The sequence below is a fragment of the Onychostoma macrolepis genome, chromosome 05 (genome assembly GCF_012432095.1).
Source record: "Onychostoma macrolepis isolate SWU-2019 chromosome 05, ASM1243209v1, whole genome shotgun sequence".
NCBI lineage: Eukaryota > Metazoa > Chordata > Actinopteri > Cypriniformes > Cyprinidae > Onychostoma > Onychostoma macrolepis.
The window spans coordinates 36,098,264-36,118,740 of record NC_081159.1 but is presented as its reverse complement, the minus strand read 5'-3'; the positions used below and the strand labels follow the sequence as shown (position 1 = coordinate 36,118,740).

At 34.8% G+C, this 20,477-nt stretch overlaps 1 protein-coding gene across 3 annotated transcripts in view; it reads left to right on the top strand.

Moving 5' to 3' along the window:
- LOC131540270 (astrotactin-2-like) overlaps positions 1-20,477 on the top strand; it is a 588,347-nt gene that overhangs the window by 250,010 nt on the left and 317,860 nt on the right. For all 3 annotated transcript variants that reach the window (XM_058774886.1, XM_058774887.1, XM_058774885.1), the window contains 2 exons: positions 6,378-6,524; positions 15,414-15,581. In XM_058774886.1, the coding sequence (XP_058630869.1) occupies positions 6,378-6,524; positions 15,414-15,581 (315 nt within the window). The remainder of the gene's footprint in view (positions 1-6,377; positions 6,525-15,413; positions 15,582-20,477) is intronic.

The following is a 20,477-nucleotide window of genomic DNA, read 5'->3' as shown; positions in this document are numbered from 1 at the left end:
CCTGAATAACTCCAGAATGTTCTGATCAAAAACACAGGCAAGGAAGGCGCAGAAATGAGGGATGTCATATGTAAGCATGCATATGAAAAACAATGCGATCATCAACAACAAACAGCATAGAAATTAAAATTGCCTAATGTTACTGAGTGAAATGTCGATCCAGGAAGTGGCAAAGGACTGTGAAAGCTTTGGGGGTGCTGATGGAAGCCATCTACTGCATCTTTGCTTTGATCATTGTACTGAATATTGAGGGGTGAGAACCAGAAGGGCATAAGTGACATTTCACCAACTTTACAGGAGAGCCAAAACAAAAATTTTACCATAGTTTGATCTGACTTTGTGTACTAATTTCAATTGTTTATAATACAAATTTGTGCACTCATGGATGACTGTACTTTTGCCAGTAGAAAGAGCTCATTAAGAGCTTTCATTTGATGTACAGTATATATCTCCATTTCACCAAAAATGTCACTTACGATATGATCCAGATGTAGTATTAGGTAAAAAATGTGATTTTCTCAGTTTATTTATTTTTTTTTTTTTGCTCAGAATTTTGCTTAAATGATGCTTTTTGTTTTGAGGTTCTGTTCTTTATTTAGGTGTATTGCATGTTCAGTTATTCATACAACAAAATAATCTCGGGGTCATGAAATTTTAGTGAAAATCATCAAACATGCTGACGGTGGCTGGTAACTGTTTTATTTTTTGTTTGTTTGTTTTTTCCCCCCCAAAAGGCTGGTGGGGAAAGAGTTAATAACATTTAATAACTTTTCCATTTAATAATACGATAACAAAAGTTTAGGGACCAATTCTCACTATTAACTAGTTGCTTATTAGCATGCATACTACTAGCATGGTTTATTGCCTTATTCTCCAAGAGCATATTTTAGATACGGTAAAACTTTATTTTAGGGTCTCTTAACTAATTGCTTATTAGCATGCATATTACTAGAATATTAGCCATTTATTAGTACTAATTAAACTCATATTAATGCCGTATTCTACATGACCCTATTCTACATCCCTAATCCTACCCAATACCTAAAATTAACAACTACCTTACTAACTATTAATAAGCAGCAAATTAGGACTTTATTGAGGGAAAAGTCATAGTTAATAGTGAATTAGTGTTCCCTATTCTAAAGTGTTATCTTAGATCCCATAATCCACCCTATTCCTAAACTTAACAAATACCTTAGTAACTATTAATAAGCAGCAAATTAGTAGTTTACTGAGGCAAACGTCATAGTTAATAGTTACTAAAGTGTGAAAGTAGCACTTTTGATTAGGGAATACATAGTCACTACAAGGGTTTTCCCTCAACAAACTCCTAATTTGCTGCTTATTAATAATTATAAGGTAAGGTTGTGGGTTGGGTTAAAGGGTCTAGAATATGGTCTTTCAGAATAAGCCATTAATATGTGACTAATAAGTACTAATAAACAGCCAATATGCTAGTAATATGCATGCTAATGATCAACTAGTTAATAGTGAGAATTGGTCCTTAAAATAAAGTGTTAATGCATAAATAATTTACCAAGTTTCCAAGTTTTAATGTGACCTGGATATAACTAAATAATTAATTAAATGAATAAATAAGCAAACACAAAAAGCCACAAGGCAGGTTAGCATGCACAGTTATTTGTGATGGTAGATACTGTGACTAATATAGATATTGTGACTGCAGGCAGTAAGCATCTTTCTGCTTTGATGGCCTTTCAAATGTTGCCCTGAATGCTGAGAAAAACATTTTATTTCCGGCAGCATATTTATATTGCCTGTTTGTTTTGTAAGGCTTTTAAAAGCATGAGATGGACTTGTTTTGTACTTTTCCCTTTTAGTGAAAGGCTTGGGACTGTGATATTATAGTCATCTTCCCAAGGCAAGCATCACTACTGTTATTGCTTGTAGTTCTTCCACCCACTTCAGCTGCACTTTTTCCCACACCTTTTGTGTTATGGATGTGAATGAGACCTTAAATCATACAGCTTGTGAGAGCTTTGTTGTTGCTTTTCTGAATGATCGGGCTTGCAGTTTTTACCAGTAGGATGATAAAACCCATAGACCGACATTAAACCCAAGTCATATCAACAGACCCAAATATTTCAGAGATTTGGGGCAGACAAAAAATTGTGGCAGTGGGTTTTGCACAGGCGAGCACCACTCATTTATTTATTTTCACCGTTATCTTTTTGCAGTGTATTTTCCATTGCAAAACTCAAAGTTAAAAGGTATAAGAAGAAGAAATTGTCTAGGAAATTTGTTTCACTGAGTTTCAGCCCTTTTCATTGTGGTGGTGTCAGTCTAAATCGATCTGTATCAAAAGCTGTAGTGGTAGAAGTGCTGCAAACTTGCTCACTATCAAACCAGGAGCTCTGAGCAGAAGGGACAGAACAGGGTTCATTATTGATTCCTCAAGGCCACTGTTTGCTCTTCTGAGCTGCTATGAATTATCCCTCATACTCGATCTGTGCTGATAGCTGAGCTATTTTCAAGAGGATGTTGTGGGTGTGCATTCAAGGACATGCAAAAATATATATGTTATGCTCAGAGTTCAGAGAGGATCCATCTCTATGGTTCTGTTGCGTATATTTGTTTTCTCGCCGAGCAGCCATTTTCAGTTTGAAAATGGTCATTGATAAACAACTCAGACTGAAGTTATCCTGTGAGTTATTGCATTGCAGACAGACACAGAAAGCGAACGGAAATAAACAGAGGGTGAGCTGCATTTTATGGGTACATGTGTTTTCGTGTCCAATCTGAATTTGTCATTTTTTATATGTATGCATGAGCGTTATCAATGCACAGCCAGGAGTGTTGCTGAGCATTGTGTGGAAGATGCTCTCTAGCATGAAGGACATACAAGTGTGAAGCTCTGCTAAGCTTTGTCAAGGACTTGCTCATTCACTTAGGAAAGCCAGGAGAGAGAGAGAGAGAGAGAGAGAGAGTGAGTGTGTTTGTGTTTGGCGTGTGTATATGCTGTTGTGTAGGGACATATGCTAATGTACTCTTAAGTCTTTTACAGTGATTGCGGCCAGTTTCACGTTTAAAGATGTGTCACTGTAACCTATTATTTTAGTAACTGTTAAACTAAACACTGTAATATAATACGTTATTTATGTATTAGTCATACATATGAATCACTGTTGAATTACTTAACACAATTTGTCAATATGAAGGGATTTCTTACTTCAGCACAAAAAAGTGCCATTTAAATGAGTGCTATGCAAATTTGTAAAATAAATAAATAAATGTATCCTAGATTAGTGGTCAATAAAGATGGGTAATTGGGTTATGGTGATTCTTAACCTAACCTAAATATGTTGATTGATATACCTTACAAACCTAAAAGCATTCAATTATTTCAACCCTGTTACAGTTGGTTTGGAATGCATGCACTTAAAATTGAAAATAGGCTACATATACAGTAAGTTCTGGTTGTATCATTTCATTTATGTGTGCATGTCTTTTTGATAAATCATATATTGTAATTGGAAGACAATATTGATAAACCATTTCAAAAAGAATCCTGTTAAATGCTTTTGCACCACATCACTTTATTCACAATCAATATTCTTGTGTTTTCAGCCAATACAAAGTTACTATTGGGATTAATTTAGGTTTCTTACTCAGAATTCAGCTCTTATTTTAAAAAATAATCCCAGACGAGTTCTCACATATGCATTAGTTTGCCAGTGTGCAAGGGTCACCATACTAAAATACTCATGTATTTCTATGCAATGGTGCCACAACAGAAAATCTACAGAGCAAAACATGCGGTGTGGCCAGTGAAGTTTGATTCCCGAAAAATGACTCTTATAAGCCGGCTCTTTTTAGTGAATCAGTGAATCAAAAGCATGCATTTATATTTTTATATACAAACAAAACAACTACATTTATTAAAAAAAAGAAACAAAAGAAAATTGAACTAGCAATGGTAACTGCTTCAGTGAATTTCTATGAGTAACAGGGAAATTTAAAATAAATAAATACATACATACATGCATACATACATGAATACATACATAAGCAGTGATGTTTAGTTCCTGAATGATTCAGTGTTTTTTTTTTTGAGCGAATAATACAATAAAAACAGGTATTATGATATAACTGTATAAAAGTATATTACATGTATATAACAAGTATATATATAATATAAAGATTAATATAAAGTACTAACATGTACTAAAAATATAAATGTTTCTAAAGCACTTATTTATCTTACCTATCGTTAGCTTCAGTATTTACTGACACATTATTAAAATCAAAACAAATATGTTAATGTTATTCATGGACTTGAGCTAACTTGAACTAACAATTCATTTTAACAAACATTAATAAATGTTAATACTAATCGTAAAGTCTTACGAAATTATGCTTAAATATGTACAACATTGCAAGATCTATACTGTGTGCATATCCTGTTTCCGTTGTCATAAGTTCAGAACCTCTTCCAGATGGTGATTTAATCTATTTTTTTGTTTATTTTGCACTTTTGTTTACCTGTGTCCATGTCCACCTGTTTCTAATCCACTTGCTCAGCGCCCATCGTCTGTTTTTTGAAAATATTTTCTGGATCTCCAGTCGAGATGGAGCTAATAATCGTGGGCTGTTCTCCGATGGCTACAGTTAGGAACAGATTGTTCTGGAAGAGACGTGAGATACTGTGAATGCACTGTGAAGAACAAGCCAGGTGTGACCTCTCGGAGGAGTATTGAACACGGCAGAGACAACAAAACAAATACAAGCATATGTGAGATGTTTGGATGCAAGCTACAGAAATATCAGGTTCTTGAATTTGCTTGAAGAGGAGTTACTTTCACTTTTTATTTCACCCCACCGGGCACTCTATAACACTTAGTCGGGTGTATCTCAGCACAGTTTCCAAGACAACAGTTAATGTATATTATTTTTAGGCTAACTCTGATATCTAAGTCATGTCGGGTAATGATGAAAACCCATTATCTGTTTTCTGCACAAAGAAATCAGTCAAGTCTTAACAAGGACTTTTCTAAACTTAGCTAATTGAAGAACAGAATAAATAGCTTAGAGAGTTTCTTTGCTTGTGAAGGTCACTAATATGCTCGTAAGAATAATATTTATTGCTTGTTGGGAGCTGGTATTAATTGTTACCTGTTTTTAAAAAAAATATATTACATGCTGTTCTTTGACTTTAAAGCGTCTGATCTTCATTAAAGCTGCCTATTTGTCATTTCTCACTAGATGTGGAGGTTTCAGAGTTTTAGCTTAACCTCTTCCACACAGACGAATTGTTCCTATTGGACTTTAAGCTTTTATTTTTATGTTACATAAATCTGATCGTCATCACAGAGCTATGAGACATGGGAATAAACACTCTCACTCCCACGTCCACTCTACAGGGAGCTCGAGGATTCAATTTATAGTCAGGCTGTCCTCAGAAAGCATCAGGGGGCTTGTTGTTCCTTGTTTTATTGTAGCATTAGAGCTTCTCGCTGTATTAAGTGATCCGAATCGACCTTTCCCTAAGCTCCACCCTCCTTTGGTTATTGTTACTCACCCAGGAAACATTATAGAACATTCCATTGGAATGAAGTGGAGAATTCTGAGAACAGCTTGGAAAACTGTTATCTGCTGTTTTTGTTATATTAAACAGTGACATGATTATACTCTGGAGACTGGTTCAGATTCAAGGGGGAAAAAAATCACAATCAACTAATAAAAGAAAACATTAGAAACGTTCAGATTAGTGTGAGTTAACATAATTGTTCCTCACAAAACATCTTGTTTTATCTGAAGCTCGTTTTTTTCCAATAATTTTATTCAGCACAAATGCATTAAATTGAAAAAAAAAAAAAAAAGACATTATCTGTAAAACATTGGTTTGCACAAAATATGAATATGAAGCAGTAAAACTGTTTTCAAAATAGATAGTAAAAAATTTTTCTTGAGCAGTAAATTAGCATATTAGAAAGAATGATTTCTGAAGGGCATTTTGACACTGAAGACTGGAGTAGCCTAATGATGCTGAAAATGCAGCTTTAATCACAGCAGTAAATGACGTTTTACAATATATTCACATAGAGAACAATTATTTGAAATTGTAATAATATTTAACCTTTTTACTGTATTTTTGATCAAATAAATGCAGTCTTACTGAGCCCAAAACTAAACAATACAAAATGATGAAAAGCAATAGTGTGTGTGTGTGTGTGTGTGTGTGTGTGTGTGTATATATATATATATATATATATATATATATATAATGAGTCTGATAATGGTAGAGGGCAGCAGTTCAGTGAGGGGTCCATGTGATGGTGAATGGGAGAGGTGTGATGTTGATATGAAACAGTAGGAATCTGATCTGTATAATCGTGTTCCTCTATCTGTTCCCACAGGCTGCCCTCAGAGTCCCATGAGCAAGGCCACGTTAACACTGATCACCGTCTGCACGTGTGTGGTGGCAGTCGTGTATGGCACGCAAACATCCTGTCCTCTCACCGTCAAGGTCACGCTCCACGTTCCTGAACACTTCATCGCCGATGGTGAGCAATCTATAGACAGCCACAATGTATTATTTTAACACCCGTAAGAACCTTTTTTTATTATACTTCCTTTTTACTACATTTAAATAGATTCCGTACAGCAATACAAACAAAATATTAATGGTCATTCATTTGCCTGATTACCAGCTTGGTGAATTTTAGGCTTTTTTTGTAATCTTTATTGTGATGCATTTAATAGACACTTTTATCTAAAGTGACTTTCATTGTTTAATTTAAATGAACATCCTTGCTGTGAGAAGATAAAATTATATTTTGCTGCTTCACAACACTTTCAAAGTGAAATGTCTAGTGTGAGGCACTAACAGTGCCTTCAGTCTGAAACAGATTTATGTCAATCTGGCAATGCTTTATTATGCTAGTTGTTGGTGGCATTTTGGAAATAAAATGTCCGGTGAGTGGCACCAAAAGGTTAATTCTCTAAATAACGTAGAACCTATACTTAACCCTTAAATGCATACCTTGGGTCTTTAGCGACCCGGGACGTTATTCATATTCATATACGCTACCCTCTCGCTCTTTATTTTATTTATTTATTTTTTTTAAGTTGGACATCAACTTTCTTAGTATTCCCCAGCCTATTCATTATAAACAATATAACAAGAAAAAAAAGAAGAACAAAAAAAAATCAATATAAAAGAATGTCTGTTTTCCAATTAATTTATTGTAAATTGTGTATAGGGTCGCTAGAGACCTGAGGTGTGCCATAGTGTAAGTGTATTTTTCCTGCATAACAATATGTAAATATCTGATGACTAAATATGAATATTTTGCTATTGCAGCAGTTAGAGATCCATCCGTACTGGATATATACTGCAGGTCCAGGTCACTAAAGACTTGAATGTGCAATAATGATTGGCAAAACATCCATGCTTCTAAGAGTTCAACTACCTAAAGCTGAACTGAAAGTGTTAACAACAGAAATTGAGAGATAAAAAAAATAAAAAATTTGCAAAAAGCAACTATGACACAAGTTGTTGAGCTCTTTTATAATGACTTGTGGTTTACAGGACTCATACCCAAGTTCTACATGTGCAATGCTGTACCAGGTGCGCTACCAAGCAAGTTTAAATGTCAGAAAATCCATATATACAGGTGCATCTCAATAAATTAGAATGTCGTCGAAAAGTTCATTTATTTCAGTAATTCAACTCAAATTGTGAAACTCGTGTATTAAATAAATCCAATGCACACAGACCAAAGTAGTTTAAGTCTTTGGTTCTTTTAATTGTGATGATTTTGGCTCACATTTAACAAAAACCCACCAATTCACTATCTCAACAAATTAGAATACTTCATAAGACCAATAAAAAAAAAAGAATTTGTGAATTGTTGGCCTTCTGGAAATTATGTTAATTTACTGTATATGTACTCAATACTTGGTAGGGGCTCATTTTGCTCTAATTACTGCCTCAATTCGGCGTTGCATGGAGGTGATCAGTTTGTGGCACTGCTGAGGTGTACCACCTTTCTTTGACAGTGGCCTTCAGCTCATCTGCATTTTTTGGTCTCTTGTTTCTCATTTTCCTCTTGACAATACCCCATAGATTCTCTATGGGGCTCAGGTCTGGTGAGTTTGCTGGCCAGTCAAGCACACCAACACCATGGTCATTTAACCAACTTTTGGTGCTTTTGGCAGTGTGGGCAGGTGCCAAATCCTGCTGGAAAATGAAATCAGCATCTTCAAAAAGCTGGTCAGCAGAAGAAAACATGAAGTGCTCCAAACTTTCTTGGTAAACGGGTGCAGTGACTCAAAAAACACAATGGACCAACACCAGCTGATAACATTGCACCCCAAATTATCACAGACTGTGGAAACTTAACACTGGACTTCAAGCAACTTGGGCTATGAGCTTCTCCACCCTTCCTCCAGACTCTAGGACCTTGGTTTCCAAATGAAATACAAAACTTGCTCTCGTCTGAAAAGAGGACGTTGGACCACTGGGCAACAGTCCAGTTATTCTTCTCCTTAGCCCAGGTAAGACTCCTCTGATGTTGTCTGTGGTTCAGGAGTGGCTTTACAAGAGGAATACGACAACTGTAGCCAAATTCCTTGACACGTCTGTGTGTGGTGGCTCTTGATGCCTTGACCCCATTCCTTGTGAAGTTCACCCAAATTCTTGAATCGATTTTGCTTGACAATCCTCATAAGGCTGCAGTTCTCTCAGTTGGTTGTGCATCTTTTCTTCCACACTTTTTCCTTCCACTCAACTTTCTGTTAACATGCTTGGATACAGCACTCTGTGAACAGCCAGCTTCTTTGGCAATTAATGTTTGTGGCTTACCCTCCTTGTGAAGGGTTTCAATGATTGTCTTCTGGACAACTGTCAGATCAGCAGTCTTCCCCATGATTGTGTAGCCTAGTGAACCAAACTGAGAGACCATTTTGAAGGCTCAGGAAACCTTTGCAGGTGTTTTGAGTTGATTAGCTGATTGGCATGTCACCATATTCTAATTTGTTGAGATAGTGAATTGGTGGGTTTTTGTTAAATGTGAGCCAAAATCATCACAATTAAAATAACCAAATACTTAAACTACTTGAGTCCGTGTGCATTGAATTTATTTAATACATGAGTTTCACAATTTGAGTTGAATTACTGAAATAAATGAACTTTTCCATGACATTCTAATTTATTGAGATGCACCTGTATATGGAGCTGGTCATGTGCTGTAGACATCAAATTTTAATCTACAAATCATACACTATGGTAAAAGTGTTTTGAGCTGATAACAGTATTGTGCAAGGAACCATGTCAAATTAAGTATTTGTTAATCAATAAGCACTGCCTTTTAAACATAATTTGTGTGAAAAGGAATAAAAGTTGTTGGTGTTTTACTACCACTGGAGTTCATTTCAGCTGGAAACTGCAGTGAATTGTATATTGTTTTTCCAATTATCCTTGTAATAGGATATTGTTGCCACAAGAACTTGTACAACATGACCATTCTAACCAGCCAAACCCTGACCCTTTTGATTTTGTCACAAATGCCGCCCTAAACCTTTACAAACATGTACATCAAGAACTTGTAGTGGTCACATATTTGCCACTTGTGAGCACTCTTCTGAAACATTTAAATGTCAATTTGGAAACCCTACCATCTGACACGTGCATGCAGCAGCCTTTGCAAAATCACAAGTGCACATCAAGTGCACCATTTGGAACAGGGCCTTGGTCTGTCCTCATGAGATTTGCATTATAAGTTAAAATGGTGGCAAAATATGGATTTTTTCCCCCCGTCAATAATTTTACAGCATGTTGTGCCAGAACAATTTTTGGGGCACCAAAATTAATAAATAAATAGAATACTTCTAAAGACATTTCTATTTGATCTTCATATAATCGTACTGCTGTCTATAAGAAACAAAGGGAGAAAAAAACATCAGGCTATTTATGGATTTTGACTAATTTATTGAAACTGCATGCTTTGAATTAATCTGATTTAGCTTGGACAGTTTGTCAGTGTATCAGAGAGAGACTGAGTGGAAATGCAGCAATGGCCATGTGAGTTCATCATATCTGCTTCAAATTATTAAAATGAATTAATGATAAGATATCATTCTGAATTTCCAAGTCTCTTAAAAAGAAGAAAGCAAGAGATCTGTACAATCTCACAGCGATTGTGCACAGTGATTAGGGTGAGAGTGAGCAAAGGTCAGAAGATATTTGGCTGCTGAAGAGCATAGAAACCTCCAATTAAAGCCTTGTGATGCTGATGCTGCAGTCCAGAGATGCTGGACCATCTGTCAGAGTCGCTGTGGGCTGCTTTAACCCTGAGAGAACAAACATGGCCAAAACACACACACATACAGTAGAGAAGCTGTGAGATGATCTGGCTATGATATGTTTCGAATAAATCTGAAATAATCTACATCTGAGTGTTTTGCTGAGAGAAAAAAAAATGAGAAGACGGAAACTGCAGCTGCTTGTATTGGGACGACCTAAATTGCAGATGCCACCTGGACAGCATACTGCTGCTGTTTATGTGCCACATATTATTATCATTGTTCCTTTTATCTGGTTGCTGGAACCTCATTATGAAGGTTATAATTTCACAGAACTGAGTGATTCATTTTTAAAGACTAAAGTAACACACACACACACACACACACAGATATATCTTAAGACTTCCTTTTTTTTCTGTTGGTTTAATGATATTTTCTTTCATACTCCATCCCCTCAGCCATCTCTCACAGAAACCTGCACATCATTAGATGTAAACAAGTATGATTTGGCTGATTTATGAGCCTTTTAATTATTGGGACACATAAGCTGTGTCCCAATTCAACGACTGCATCCTTCGGAGGACGCTCCGAGTCTAGCCTTCGCAGGATTTCCTGATTGCGCCACCAGGTGTTCCCGATCTCCGCTCCTGTCACGTAGCCATGGTGCGAGACGTGAGCTGCCATAGATGGTATTTGTTAATGAAAATTAAAATAACTGGAGCCTGAATTGTTAGTTTTTGACTTTTAATTACCGAATTATATTTTAAATGTAAGTATTGGGTTTCAACTTACTTGAATATTGTAATGACATAAAAAAAAAAAATACAAAATATAAAGCGGTTAAATGTTGACTTATATCTTACCAAAATGTGATTTTATGTTGTTTATTATGTTATTGATTATGTACATAAATGGACCATGGTGAACATATTTAAACAGGTTTTCAACCCTATTTAGTTTCATGCAGCGGAATATAAAAAGTCCACTTACAAACGTGTGCTGGACAGTGGAAATATGCACTCAAACACTCTGGAGCCCATCCCAGATGATGTTCCACTGGCAGAGCCTGCACCAGGCTCTCTATGAGCAGCCCATCCCTGCTCAGCTGAATGAAAGCGTACATACAAATGTTTTTTTTTTTTTTTTGTTTTCTCCAATCTGTTTTATGTATTGTTAATTTATTTTATGTTGTTTTTCTGAAGTTGAATTGAAGTTATTTTGTACTTGTTTGTAAAAAGTACTTTTATACAGAACAATTTATTTTCATTTACAAATTATAACTTGCTTTGCAAAAATGAGCAATTTCCAGAACCACTTCTTATCTTTTATTTACAATTTTCAACTTATAATACAAAAATAAAATAATGCACACAAATTGCTTTGCTTCATTTACAAATAACTTAAATTACAAAAGTAATGTACAGAACAACTTCATTCATTACATTTTTAAGTTTCACAGCAGCCCCATTTTCTCCAGAACTGTCCTAAAAGAAGACAAAAAGGAAAGACTTATGAAAATTATTAAAATATGACACAGCAGGACATGCATACAAAATACTCCAGAAATCATATTTCTGGATCATCAAGTTTGCCTAAAACATTTGTGGACATACCTAGAATGACAGCAGTACAATAATAATAAAATAAAAATACAACTCAAAGACATCCAATTATTAAGTAGTCTTATTATCTACTTCTTGTCTTATTGTTGTGGCCTGGCAGAGTTTTTGTCCCCAGTAAAGGAATTATCATATTCAGCCCTCAATTAAAAAAACAATAATAATGTGTATATATATATATATATATATATAAAGAACGTATGCCTCAGACCACCTGAATGTGTGCAGTGGTATTGTTAGTTTAAGTTCACATTTAAGACCTGACTTTTGACATTTGTTTCGCTAGCTATTTGAGTAAATTAAAACACAATACTTACATTTAGAAGTGTATTGGTCAGCCGCCACAGAACCATCACATAAAAGTCATAAAAGTCCCATCTTCACCGGCGCGGTGTGAATTCTGGGATAGGGTAGGCTGCGAAGGATCCATCTGATGTATCCTTCATTTGTTTGCGAAACGGAGGGTGCATTTGATGTCGAATTACGGCAGCCTTCGCCGCGCCGCAGTGACGCAATCGGCCTTCAAATGCAGCCTTCGGAGGATGTAGCCTATGAAAAGTGATTTGTATTGAAATTTTACAAAAGATGTGGTTTTAGGAGATTTTGTCAGGTTTAACACTTCTGGGTACAAATTTGTCGCCAAAATATGGTGAAGTAGGTAACACACACACACATACATCCCAGGACCCAAAAATATCTTAATTTGAGAGCATGTTTTTCTGGGTGATTTGTCATACATACTCTGGTAGTTTTGCTGAGGGTCATGGGCTCCATCTGTTGTGGATTTTTTTAGAAAGATGCAGACAAACTAAAATTTCATATCACTCATTAGCCCACACTTTGCATATATAGCTCCTGTAATGGTTGTATAATTAGTATCAAGTTAAAGCTCTTACATTAGTCTGAGATTTGAAGAGGTCACAGTCACCAGCATCAGGTTTCTAATTAAACTGTTCCATGACATTCAGCAGCTGATTGTTTCTTAGGGGGTATTCAGAAGGTCATCAGAAATGTCTTGTTATTTTAATTTTTTTCCAGAGAAACACACACCGTTTCTCTGAAACCCCCAGCCATTAGTCAAACTCATTTCAGACATGGTCCACTTCTTATAGCTGTATATTTAGCTTGTGCTATACCCTTCCTGTTTATGAGGATTTTTAAAGGACATAAAATGCAATCAGGTTTTATAGAAGTATAATGCATGGCAAATTTTGAGTGCATTCATATGAATTATATACATGGTATTTAAAAAACAAACAACAAAACCGCATTATATTAATTGCAATAGCACTGCTTATTTTTATTTATTTATTTATTCATTTTAATTTTTTTGCAGTCTTTTGATGGTTTTCAGTTTATGTTGGATGTTCCCGAACTGAATGCCTTATAAAAATATGACTTCAAAGCAACTAACAAAGTGTTATAAATAATGAAACAAATACTTGTTAAGCTGATGGTCTAATAAGCTTTTTTCTTTTTTCTTTTTTTTAATGAATGAATGAATGAATGAAGTTTCTCAATTAGCCTAGACACACTTCCTGTTTAGGCCCCAACCATACCATTCTCTCTGAATACTAACAAAATATTAACCAGAGGAACAATCATTTCAAACAAACAGCTGTTTAGCTAAAGCACATGTAAAAAAATAAATAATAATAATAATACAAGAACTAGGACAATGCTTGCTATAAATATTCAAGAAAGGTTTTTTTTTTTTTTTTTTTCTAAATGCAATTAATAAATAGATTTAATCATATTCATCTTTATCGTTATACATATCAGTAAACAGAAATAATTGCCTGCATATTTTCACAAAACCATTTAAAGTATTTGAAAATCTACTGAGGGACTTTATTTATTTATTTATGTTTGTTTGTTGAAGCAAGATAATTGACTGCATTCCTCTGTTTCCATTTGAATAATGGCCAGTGCCAGTAAATCATCAGTGAATGATCAATAAATCAGTGTTAAATGTGTTAATGAACATAATTTTGAGGAAATTTAATGGCTAAATATATATATATATATATATATATATATATATATATATATATATATATATATATATATATATATATAATAATAATAATAATAATTAAATACTTTAATTAATTTGATATTCACATTATTTTGTGTAGCCAACAAAACGATATGATTTATTATATACAGTAGTTGTGTGTTTTTTTTTTACTTTTGACTTTTGAGCTAGACGGTTCTTCTTTCTCCAGCAGAAACTTTGCTCTGGCAGCATCTCATCACACTGCCGAGTAGTGAAGTTGAGGCACAATGGCTGCCACGCTGTGTTAAATCCCTGTGTCTCTGCGCTGCTCCTGGGCGTCCCTGAGTAGGTGTCAGTCTGGCAGGAGTCCACACGTCCCGCTCTGCCTCTGCTCTCGGGTTTAAGACGGCAGAGAGGATTATGAAGCAGCAAAGCAATTTAATTTAAGTCGCCCTTATCTTTGGGAAGCGCTGAATTCACACATCAGCAGAACAGGACAGGTGTAAACGTCGTCCTGAGAGGTGATGGACACACAAGAGAAGGAGAAACTTATTTAGAAACCCTGCTTAATTCTGCTTTGGGGAGAGATCTGGGCTTTCGCAGATATTGAAGAGCATGTCCTGCCACGCACATCATCCTTGTCCAGTGTTTGTTCGATGGACTCATTGACACTGATCTTACGCCTGGAGATGTGTTTTCACTAAAGTGTATTTTTCAATTGTTTTCAATGTGAGTGTCACATATATTTATTTATATTTATATATTTATATATTATAAAAAGCAACACTCATTAATGTTACTTTTTACTCAGCTGTCCAATCACAGTGGAGAAGTGCCGGAACAACTATCACCAACCATCACATTCACACAAACACTTTGGTGGAAACAAGGCCTTAAAAATAATTGTGTTGCACAGTCAGTCCTAGATTAACAATGGCTGTCAATTTATTGCATTTGTATCTGCCTTATGTATTAGCTTTATTGCTAACACTTTATTTTGAATGTTCACTTTAGACATTCTACTAGCTATAAGTAAATTTGCAAGTCATTAGAGGTCATATAACAGACTGTCTGCTTGATATCTAACACTTTATTTTGATGCTCCCCAACAGACATTCTTCTGACTATAAGTAACTTTGCAAGTGCATGTTTACTTACAGTATTCCTTAACCCTAACCATACATTTACAGTGTAATGTTGTAGTGTAGTAAGAGTTAGCTGACATGTAGTTACAAATGAATGAGTTAGTTGAAGTAGTTGTAAAGAAACATTTCATTTATTTATTCAAATTCAGTGTGTTAACTGCAGTTTTTTTGTAATTATTGGTAAAACTTTACTAACAATTTCTGAGTGAAAAAGTAAATTATACAGGTTTTATTTATTTATTTATTTATTTTTCCAGTGTAGGACATCTTAGGAAAAAAAAAAAACATTATAGAAATGTTGTGTGCTCTTCTTGAAGGTCCTAAGGTAAATATGTATTTTCAATCATGGCCTTTTTTCCTGCCTTTTCTTTTTTTTTAATATAGGAAGCAGTTTTGTGGTGAGCATGGGCAGTTATCTGGATGTCTCCAACTGGTTAAATCCAGCTAAACTGACCCTGTACTACCAGACCAACACCTCCACCCAGTGGGTGAGAGACTACTGCGGCCAGAGAACGACTGACCCCTGCGAGCAGCTCTGTGACCAGGACACTGGTGAGTGAACGAGCATACACACAATTGCACAGCTGTCTTTGTGGGGACTTGCCATAGACTTGTATTATTGTTATACTCACCAAACAATATTTTTATATCCACTAACCTAAACCTACCCCTCACAGAAAATGTTTTTGCATTTTTAAATTTTCATTTCATTTTCATTTTTACATAATTATAACATATAACATTTAATTATATATATTTTTTTCCCCTCATGGGGACCACTGGCTGGTCACAACAATGTCAGGTTTTACTATCCTTTATATGACCAAATGTCCCCACAATGGAGGATAAACCTGTACACACACATACAGTATCGAGGCCTGATTGCCACACTTACGAGGAAACACATTTATTTGCTCGTGACCTTCTGAGGTAATCTGTGGCTCAAGGTCTCAGTCAGGTTGAGTCAGTTTGCAGGGCGTCAGTGTGATAAGTGTGCCGATGCCTGGGGATCAAGGGAATAACACAAGCCCTCTGTGACGTCTCAGACCCGGGGCTTATGAGCATCACACTTGACATTTACAGTTATTGTCTAGAATCTGTCTTTGTAGCTGCTCTTTTGCAATACGGTCAGGGCCCAGAAACTCATGGTGCACTTTAGTCTGATGCACAGAGTGAAAGTACATATATTTGCTTGTGATATAATGATGGATGAATAAACAACATGCTTTAAAAGAGTTATTCTTAAAAAGGATAATCTACTCAAAAAATTCAAATGAAACCAAACAGTTGATGCTAGCCATTGACTTTCATAGTGTGGAGGGAAAAACAAAAGAAACGGTTAGTGGAAGTCAGGCTATGTCAACTGTTTGGTTTAATCGTAATTTCCGATTTAAAATTTAAAATTCATTATGGTGTAAATTTATACTAAATGTAATGTATATTAAAGTATATATATCTATTTTTTTTTTATTTAATATAATTTAATAATAATAATATATATGAAGATTTCCAATGCAAAAGCCTCTAAAAGCCATCTTGGTCAAAAATGAGATAACGATATTGAGTGAATGCTCTCCTCACATAGTATATGTTCATCAAGAACTTTCACTTCAAATGCACTAAATCCCAGCCTCAACCTATTCAGAAGTAGCAGTATTTACATAGAAACCTATACATAGTAGCCAGAAAGAAACTCTAGAGAAACTAGAAATGTTAAAGAAAAAACGTCAGATGTACTTGGAGGCTTTTGCATCTGAACTCTTCATATACTGTATATATATATATATATATATATATATATATATATATATATATATATATATTAGTACACTTTTGATACAATTAAGCACAAGGAAATCACCGTGACAGAGCGTCGCCTTCGAATTATAGGGTTCTATCTGATATTTTTGTGAAAATTTAGTTATTCACATATTCTTATTCTGTGACAACTTATTTAGATTATGTGATGTTTTTATATATTTTTTTATTTATATATTTTTTTTAAGTTCTGTACATTTTAGGACTTTTTATTTAGAAAACAAAAAGGTTCTATCTACAAAGTCGAACTCTCACTTGGTTCTATAAGGTTATATCTGTGAATCAGCCAATCAGCACTTACAATGCACTCAAGAGGACCAATCAGGATCAGCTTTCTTTGTCAGATAGCCGGACTGCTCCTTAACTGCAGGAAAGATTAAACATTAAACAACAACAATTACGTGTCTGCAGAATCAATAAGTGCAATTCACCTTTATTCCACAAAGTGGCACTGTTTAAAACATAATGATGATGTGATTTTTCACTCATAATTAGCGCATGCATAAAATAAATAATTTCATCTGCAAAAATTGAACTGGCTTGAATGGCTTTACTGCAGAGCAATTACTGCACATAATTAAATATAAGTGTCACTGTCGTTTGATGGTGGATGTGGTGAATAGCGATCAAAATGTTGTTTTTGAAGATGCTGAAAACGATAGTTTTGAGAATATATTGAGATCGTGAATATGAGCCAGATGCTGCATGTATACTGGGGAAATGTGCTCTGATGATGGCAGTGATGGTAAAATCATCTGCTCAAATCGAACCCTTCTAAGTTTCAAAAGGTAAAGAAGTATGCTTATTTTATTATTATTATTATCATCATCTTTTTAATCATTTATTTATTTATTTTTTTTAATTGTTCTTAAAATATCAGGAGAGTTTGCTATTGCAGTAATTAGAGATCCATCCGTGCTGGCAGTCTGTGTCGCTAAAGACCCGAATATGTAATGATTGGTGACATATTCATGCAGTTTAAAGTCTTAAAATGTCTTAAATTTTGCAATATTAAGCCTTAAATATCAAATAGTCAACAATTTAAATGATGGGGTCTTAATTACAACAATAAACATCAGCATGTTATCTCTGCCATACTGATTTAAAGAGAATGCTATTTTCTCTGTCCTGCTTTTTGTGGAATAAAGTCCTGGTCAGATGGATTAGAGTAGCTGCCTTAAATGTTCCTGCAATAATGTGTTTAATTACCCACTATAATCCTAGCTAAAATCAACATTAGCTCTGGACAAAATATTTAGTAGCCTATTGCCTTTTGTGCCTAACATAACCATGAAATTTTTTTTTGTCCTAAAATATGGAATAAATGTGATAAAGAAAGCATTAAATTGACCTTTCTCATACATGTTGACACATTGTTACAACACTAATTTTATGTTTTAAAACAAATTATAAAAAAAAAAAAAAAAAAAAAAACTGTGTATTTGCAAGCCTTATAATTCCAAGCGGAAAATTACTTTTTAGAATTAGAAAGTTCTATCTGCATTTGATATGTTCCAAAAATCCCCATTTAAAAAAATGAGATAATTTTGATATTGTACATTTAGAATACATTTAGGGTCTCTGTCATTTTCATGTAGGAAAGAGACTTGTTCCCCGTATAAGTTTTTGCTATATGGAATGCAAAAACTTTGAAGCTCAATATCTCAAAACCACTCAAAATGCAGACAGGACTTTACAATTCCAAGGCGACGAGGGTTATTTTTAACAAAATTGTAATTCAAAACAGCATGTATTAAGTGTGTATACATACCACTTCCAGTATGTGTTCATTTCCTGTAAACATATTTCACATTTGTTTATATATGCTGAAAATCAATTGCTTAATTACTGAAATTAATTTTCTGTGGTAATAAGAAGCATGGAGCAGATGATGTCTGTGTTATTTAACCCGCAATACTTCTTTCATTGTTTGGCCTTTGAATGTAGTTCCACTTTATCATATAGGCCTGCATTTATTTTTAAACACAGTGAATAATAGAGCTCCTCCATGAAAGCTCCAAACTGGAAGCCAGTGTTGTGTGACCTGACATTTAGATGCATTATCTACCTCTTCTTATTTTCTTTTAACTGGCCTTTAAGAAGAGGAAAATGTTTCTGTACTATATACGAGTATGAACCTGTATTGGATTACATTCCTTCTGCTTTTAGCACATAATGTCGCATGAGATCACTAATGCATAGTCAATGGTGATGCATGAAGCCACCTCAATAAACACCGAAGATTAGATTCATAAATGTGAAGGTGAATCTGGAAACCAAGAGGAACGGCAATCTGAAAAAAAGTGCCGCATAAGCTAAGCGATGGTGTGTGTAGAGGGTAATGTGTTAGGTGAGGAAAAGAGAATTTGAAAGACAGAAAGGAAAAGATGCATAATGCTGTTACCTAGGTGAAATTGGAATACTATGTTATCAAAAGACACAGATAGTCACAAACAAAGGATAAAAGTTTATTGTTATTTATTGGGTCACACCTTAGTTTGGGGGCCAATTCTCTCTATTAACTTTTTTTTTTTTTTTTTGCCTCAATAAACTCAACCTAATTTGCTGCTTATTAATAGATAGCAAGATATTTGTTAAGTTTATATGGGGTAGGGTTAAAGTATCTAAAGTGGTCATGCAGAATAAGGCATTAATATGTGTTTATAAGTACTAATTAATTTAATAATTAATTAATTAACTAATTATTTTTCTTGGGCTTAGTGTATGCTGCATATACACATATAAATAACCAAAGCACATATCACACATAAAACATACTAAACGGGGGGCAAGGCATGCAGACAGTATATCAAAGTTCACAGTGCACAACGGAACAACCACTATTACACAACTTCCTAACCTATAAAACCAATAATAAATAACAATACCAGTAAATAAGAATAAATAATGTAAGACAATGCAAAGAGTTAAATGATGACTGCTAACCAGAACCAAGTCACTGGCCATTGTCCTTGCCATTCAGAATTCTAATAGAAGCAGGCACAAACGAGTTTTTGAACTGATTGAATCAACATTTAGGTGCTCTGTACCTTCTTCTTGAAGGCAAAAGCACCTACTCAGGGTGTAAGATTTGAGAAGGATCAGCCAGTATCTTATGAGCCCCTCTGTGCACAGACTGCTCAAATAATGTTTGGAGAAATGGATAGTCTTTGAGGTCCACAATTTTCATGCCCATCCAGATAATGTGAGAAAGTCTGTTTTTTAATTGTACAGATTGTCATACCAAGCTTGGATCCCGTACCTGATTAGAGTCTCCAGAACAGCCTGGTAAAACACAGTCATGATTTTTTTTATTGACACCATACAGTCCTCAAAAAGTACAATCTTTGTTGAAGTTTGGCACATAAATTGTCAACATGAGTCTGTCATGTAACATGTAAACATGCTGTCAATATGAATGCCTAGGTACTTGTAGAAACACACCTGTTTGATTTGAGTGTTGTAAATAACAACAGGACTGTGAACACCGACTGCTCAGGGGTCAAATACCATCTCTTCTGTTTTTGTTTTTATTTTTAATTAATTAATTAATTTTTATTTTTTTACATTTAAGATCAATTTATTGGCATCACACCACTGTTCAAATGTCTTTGTCTCAGAATGATAAAA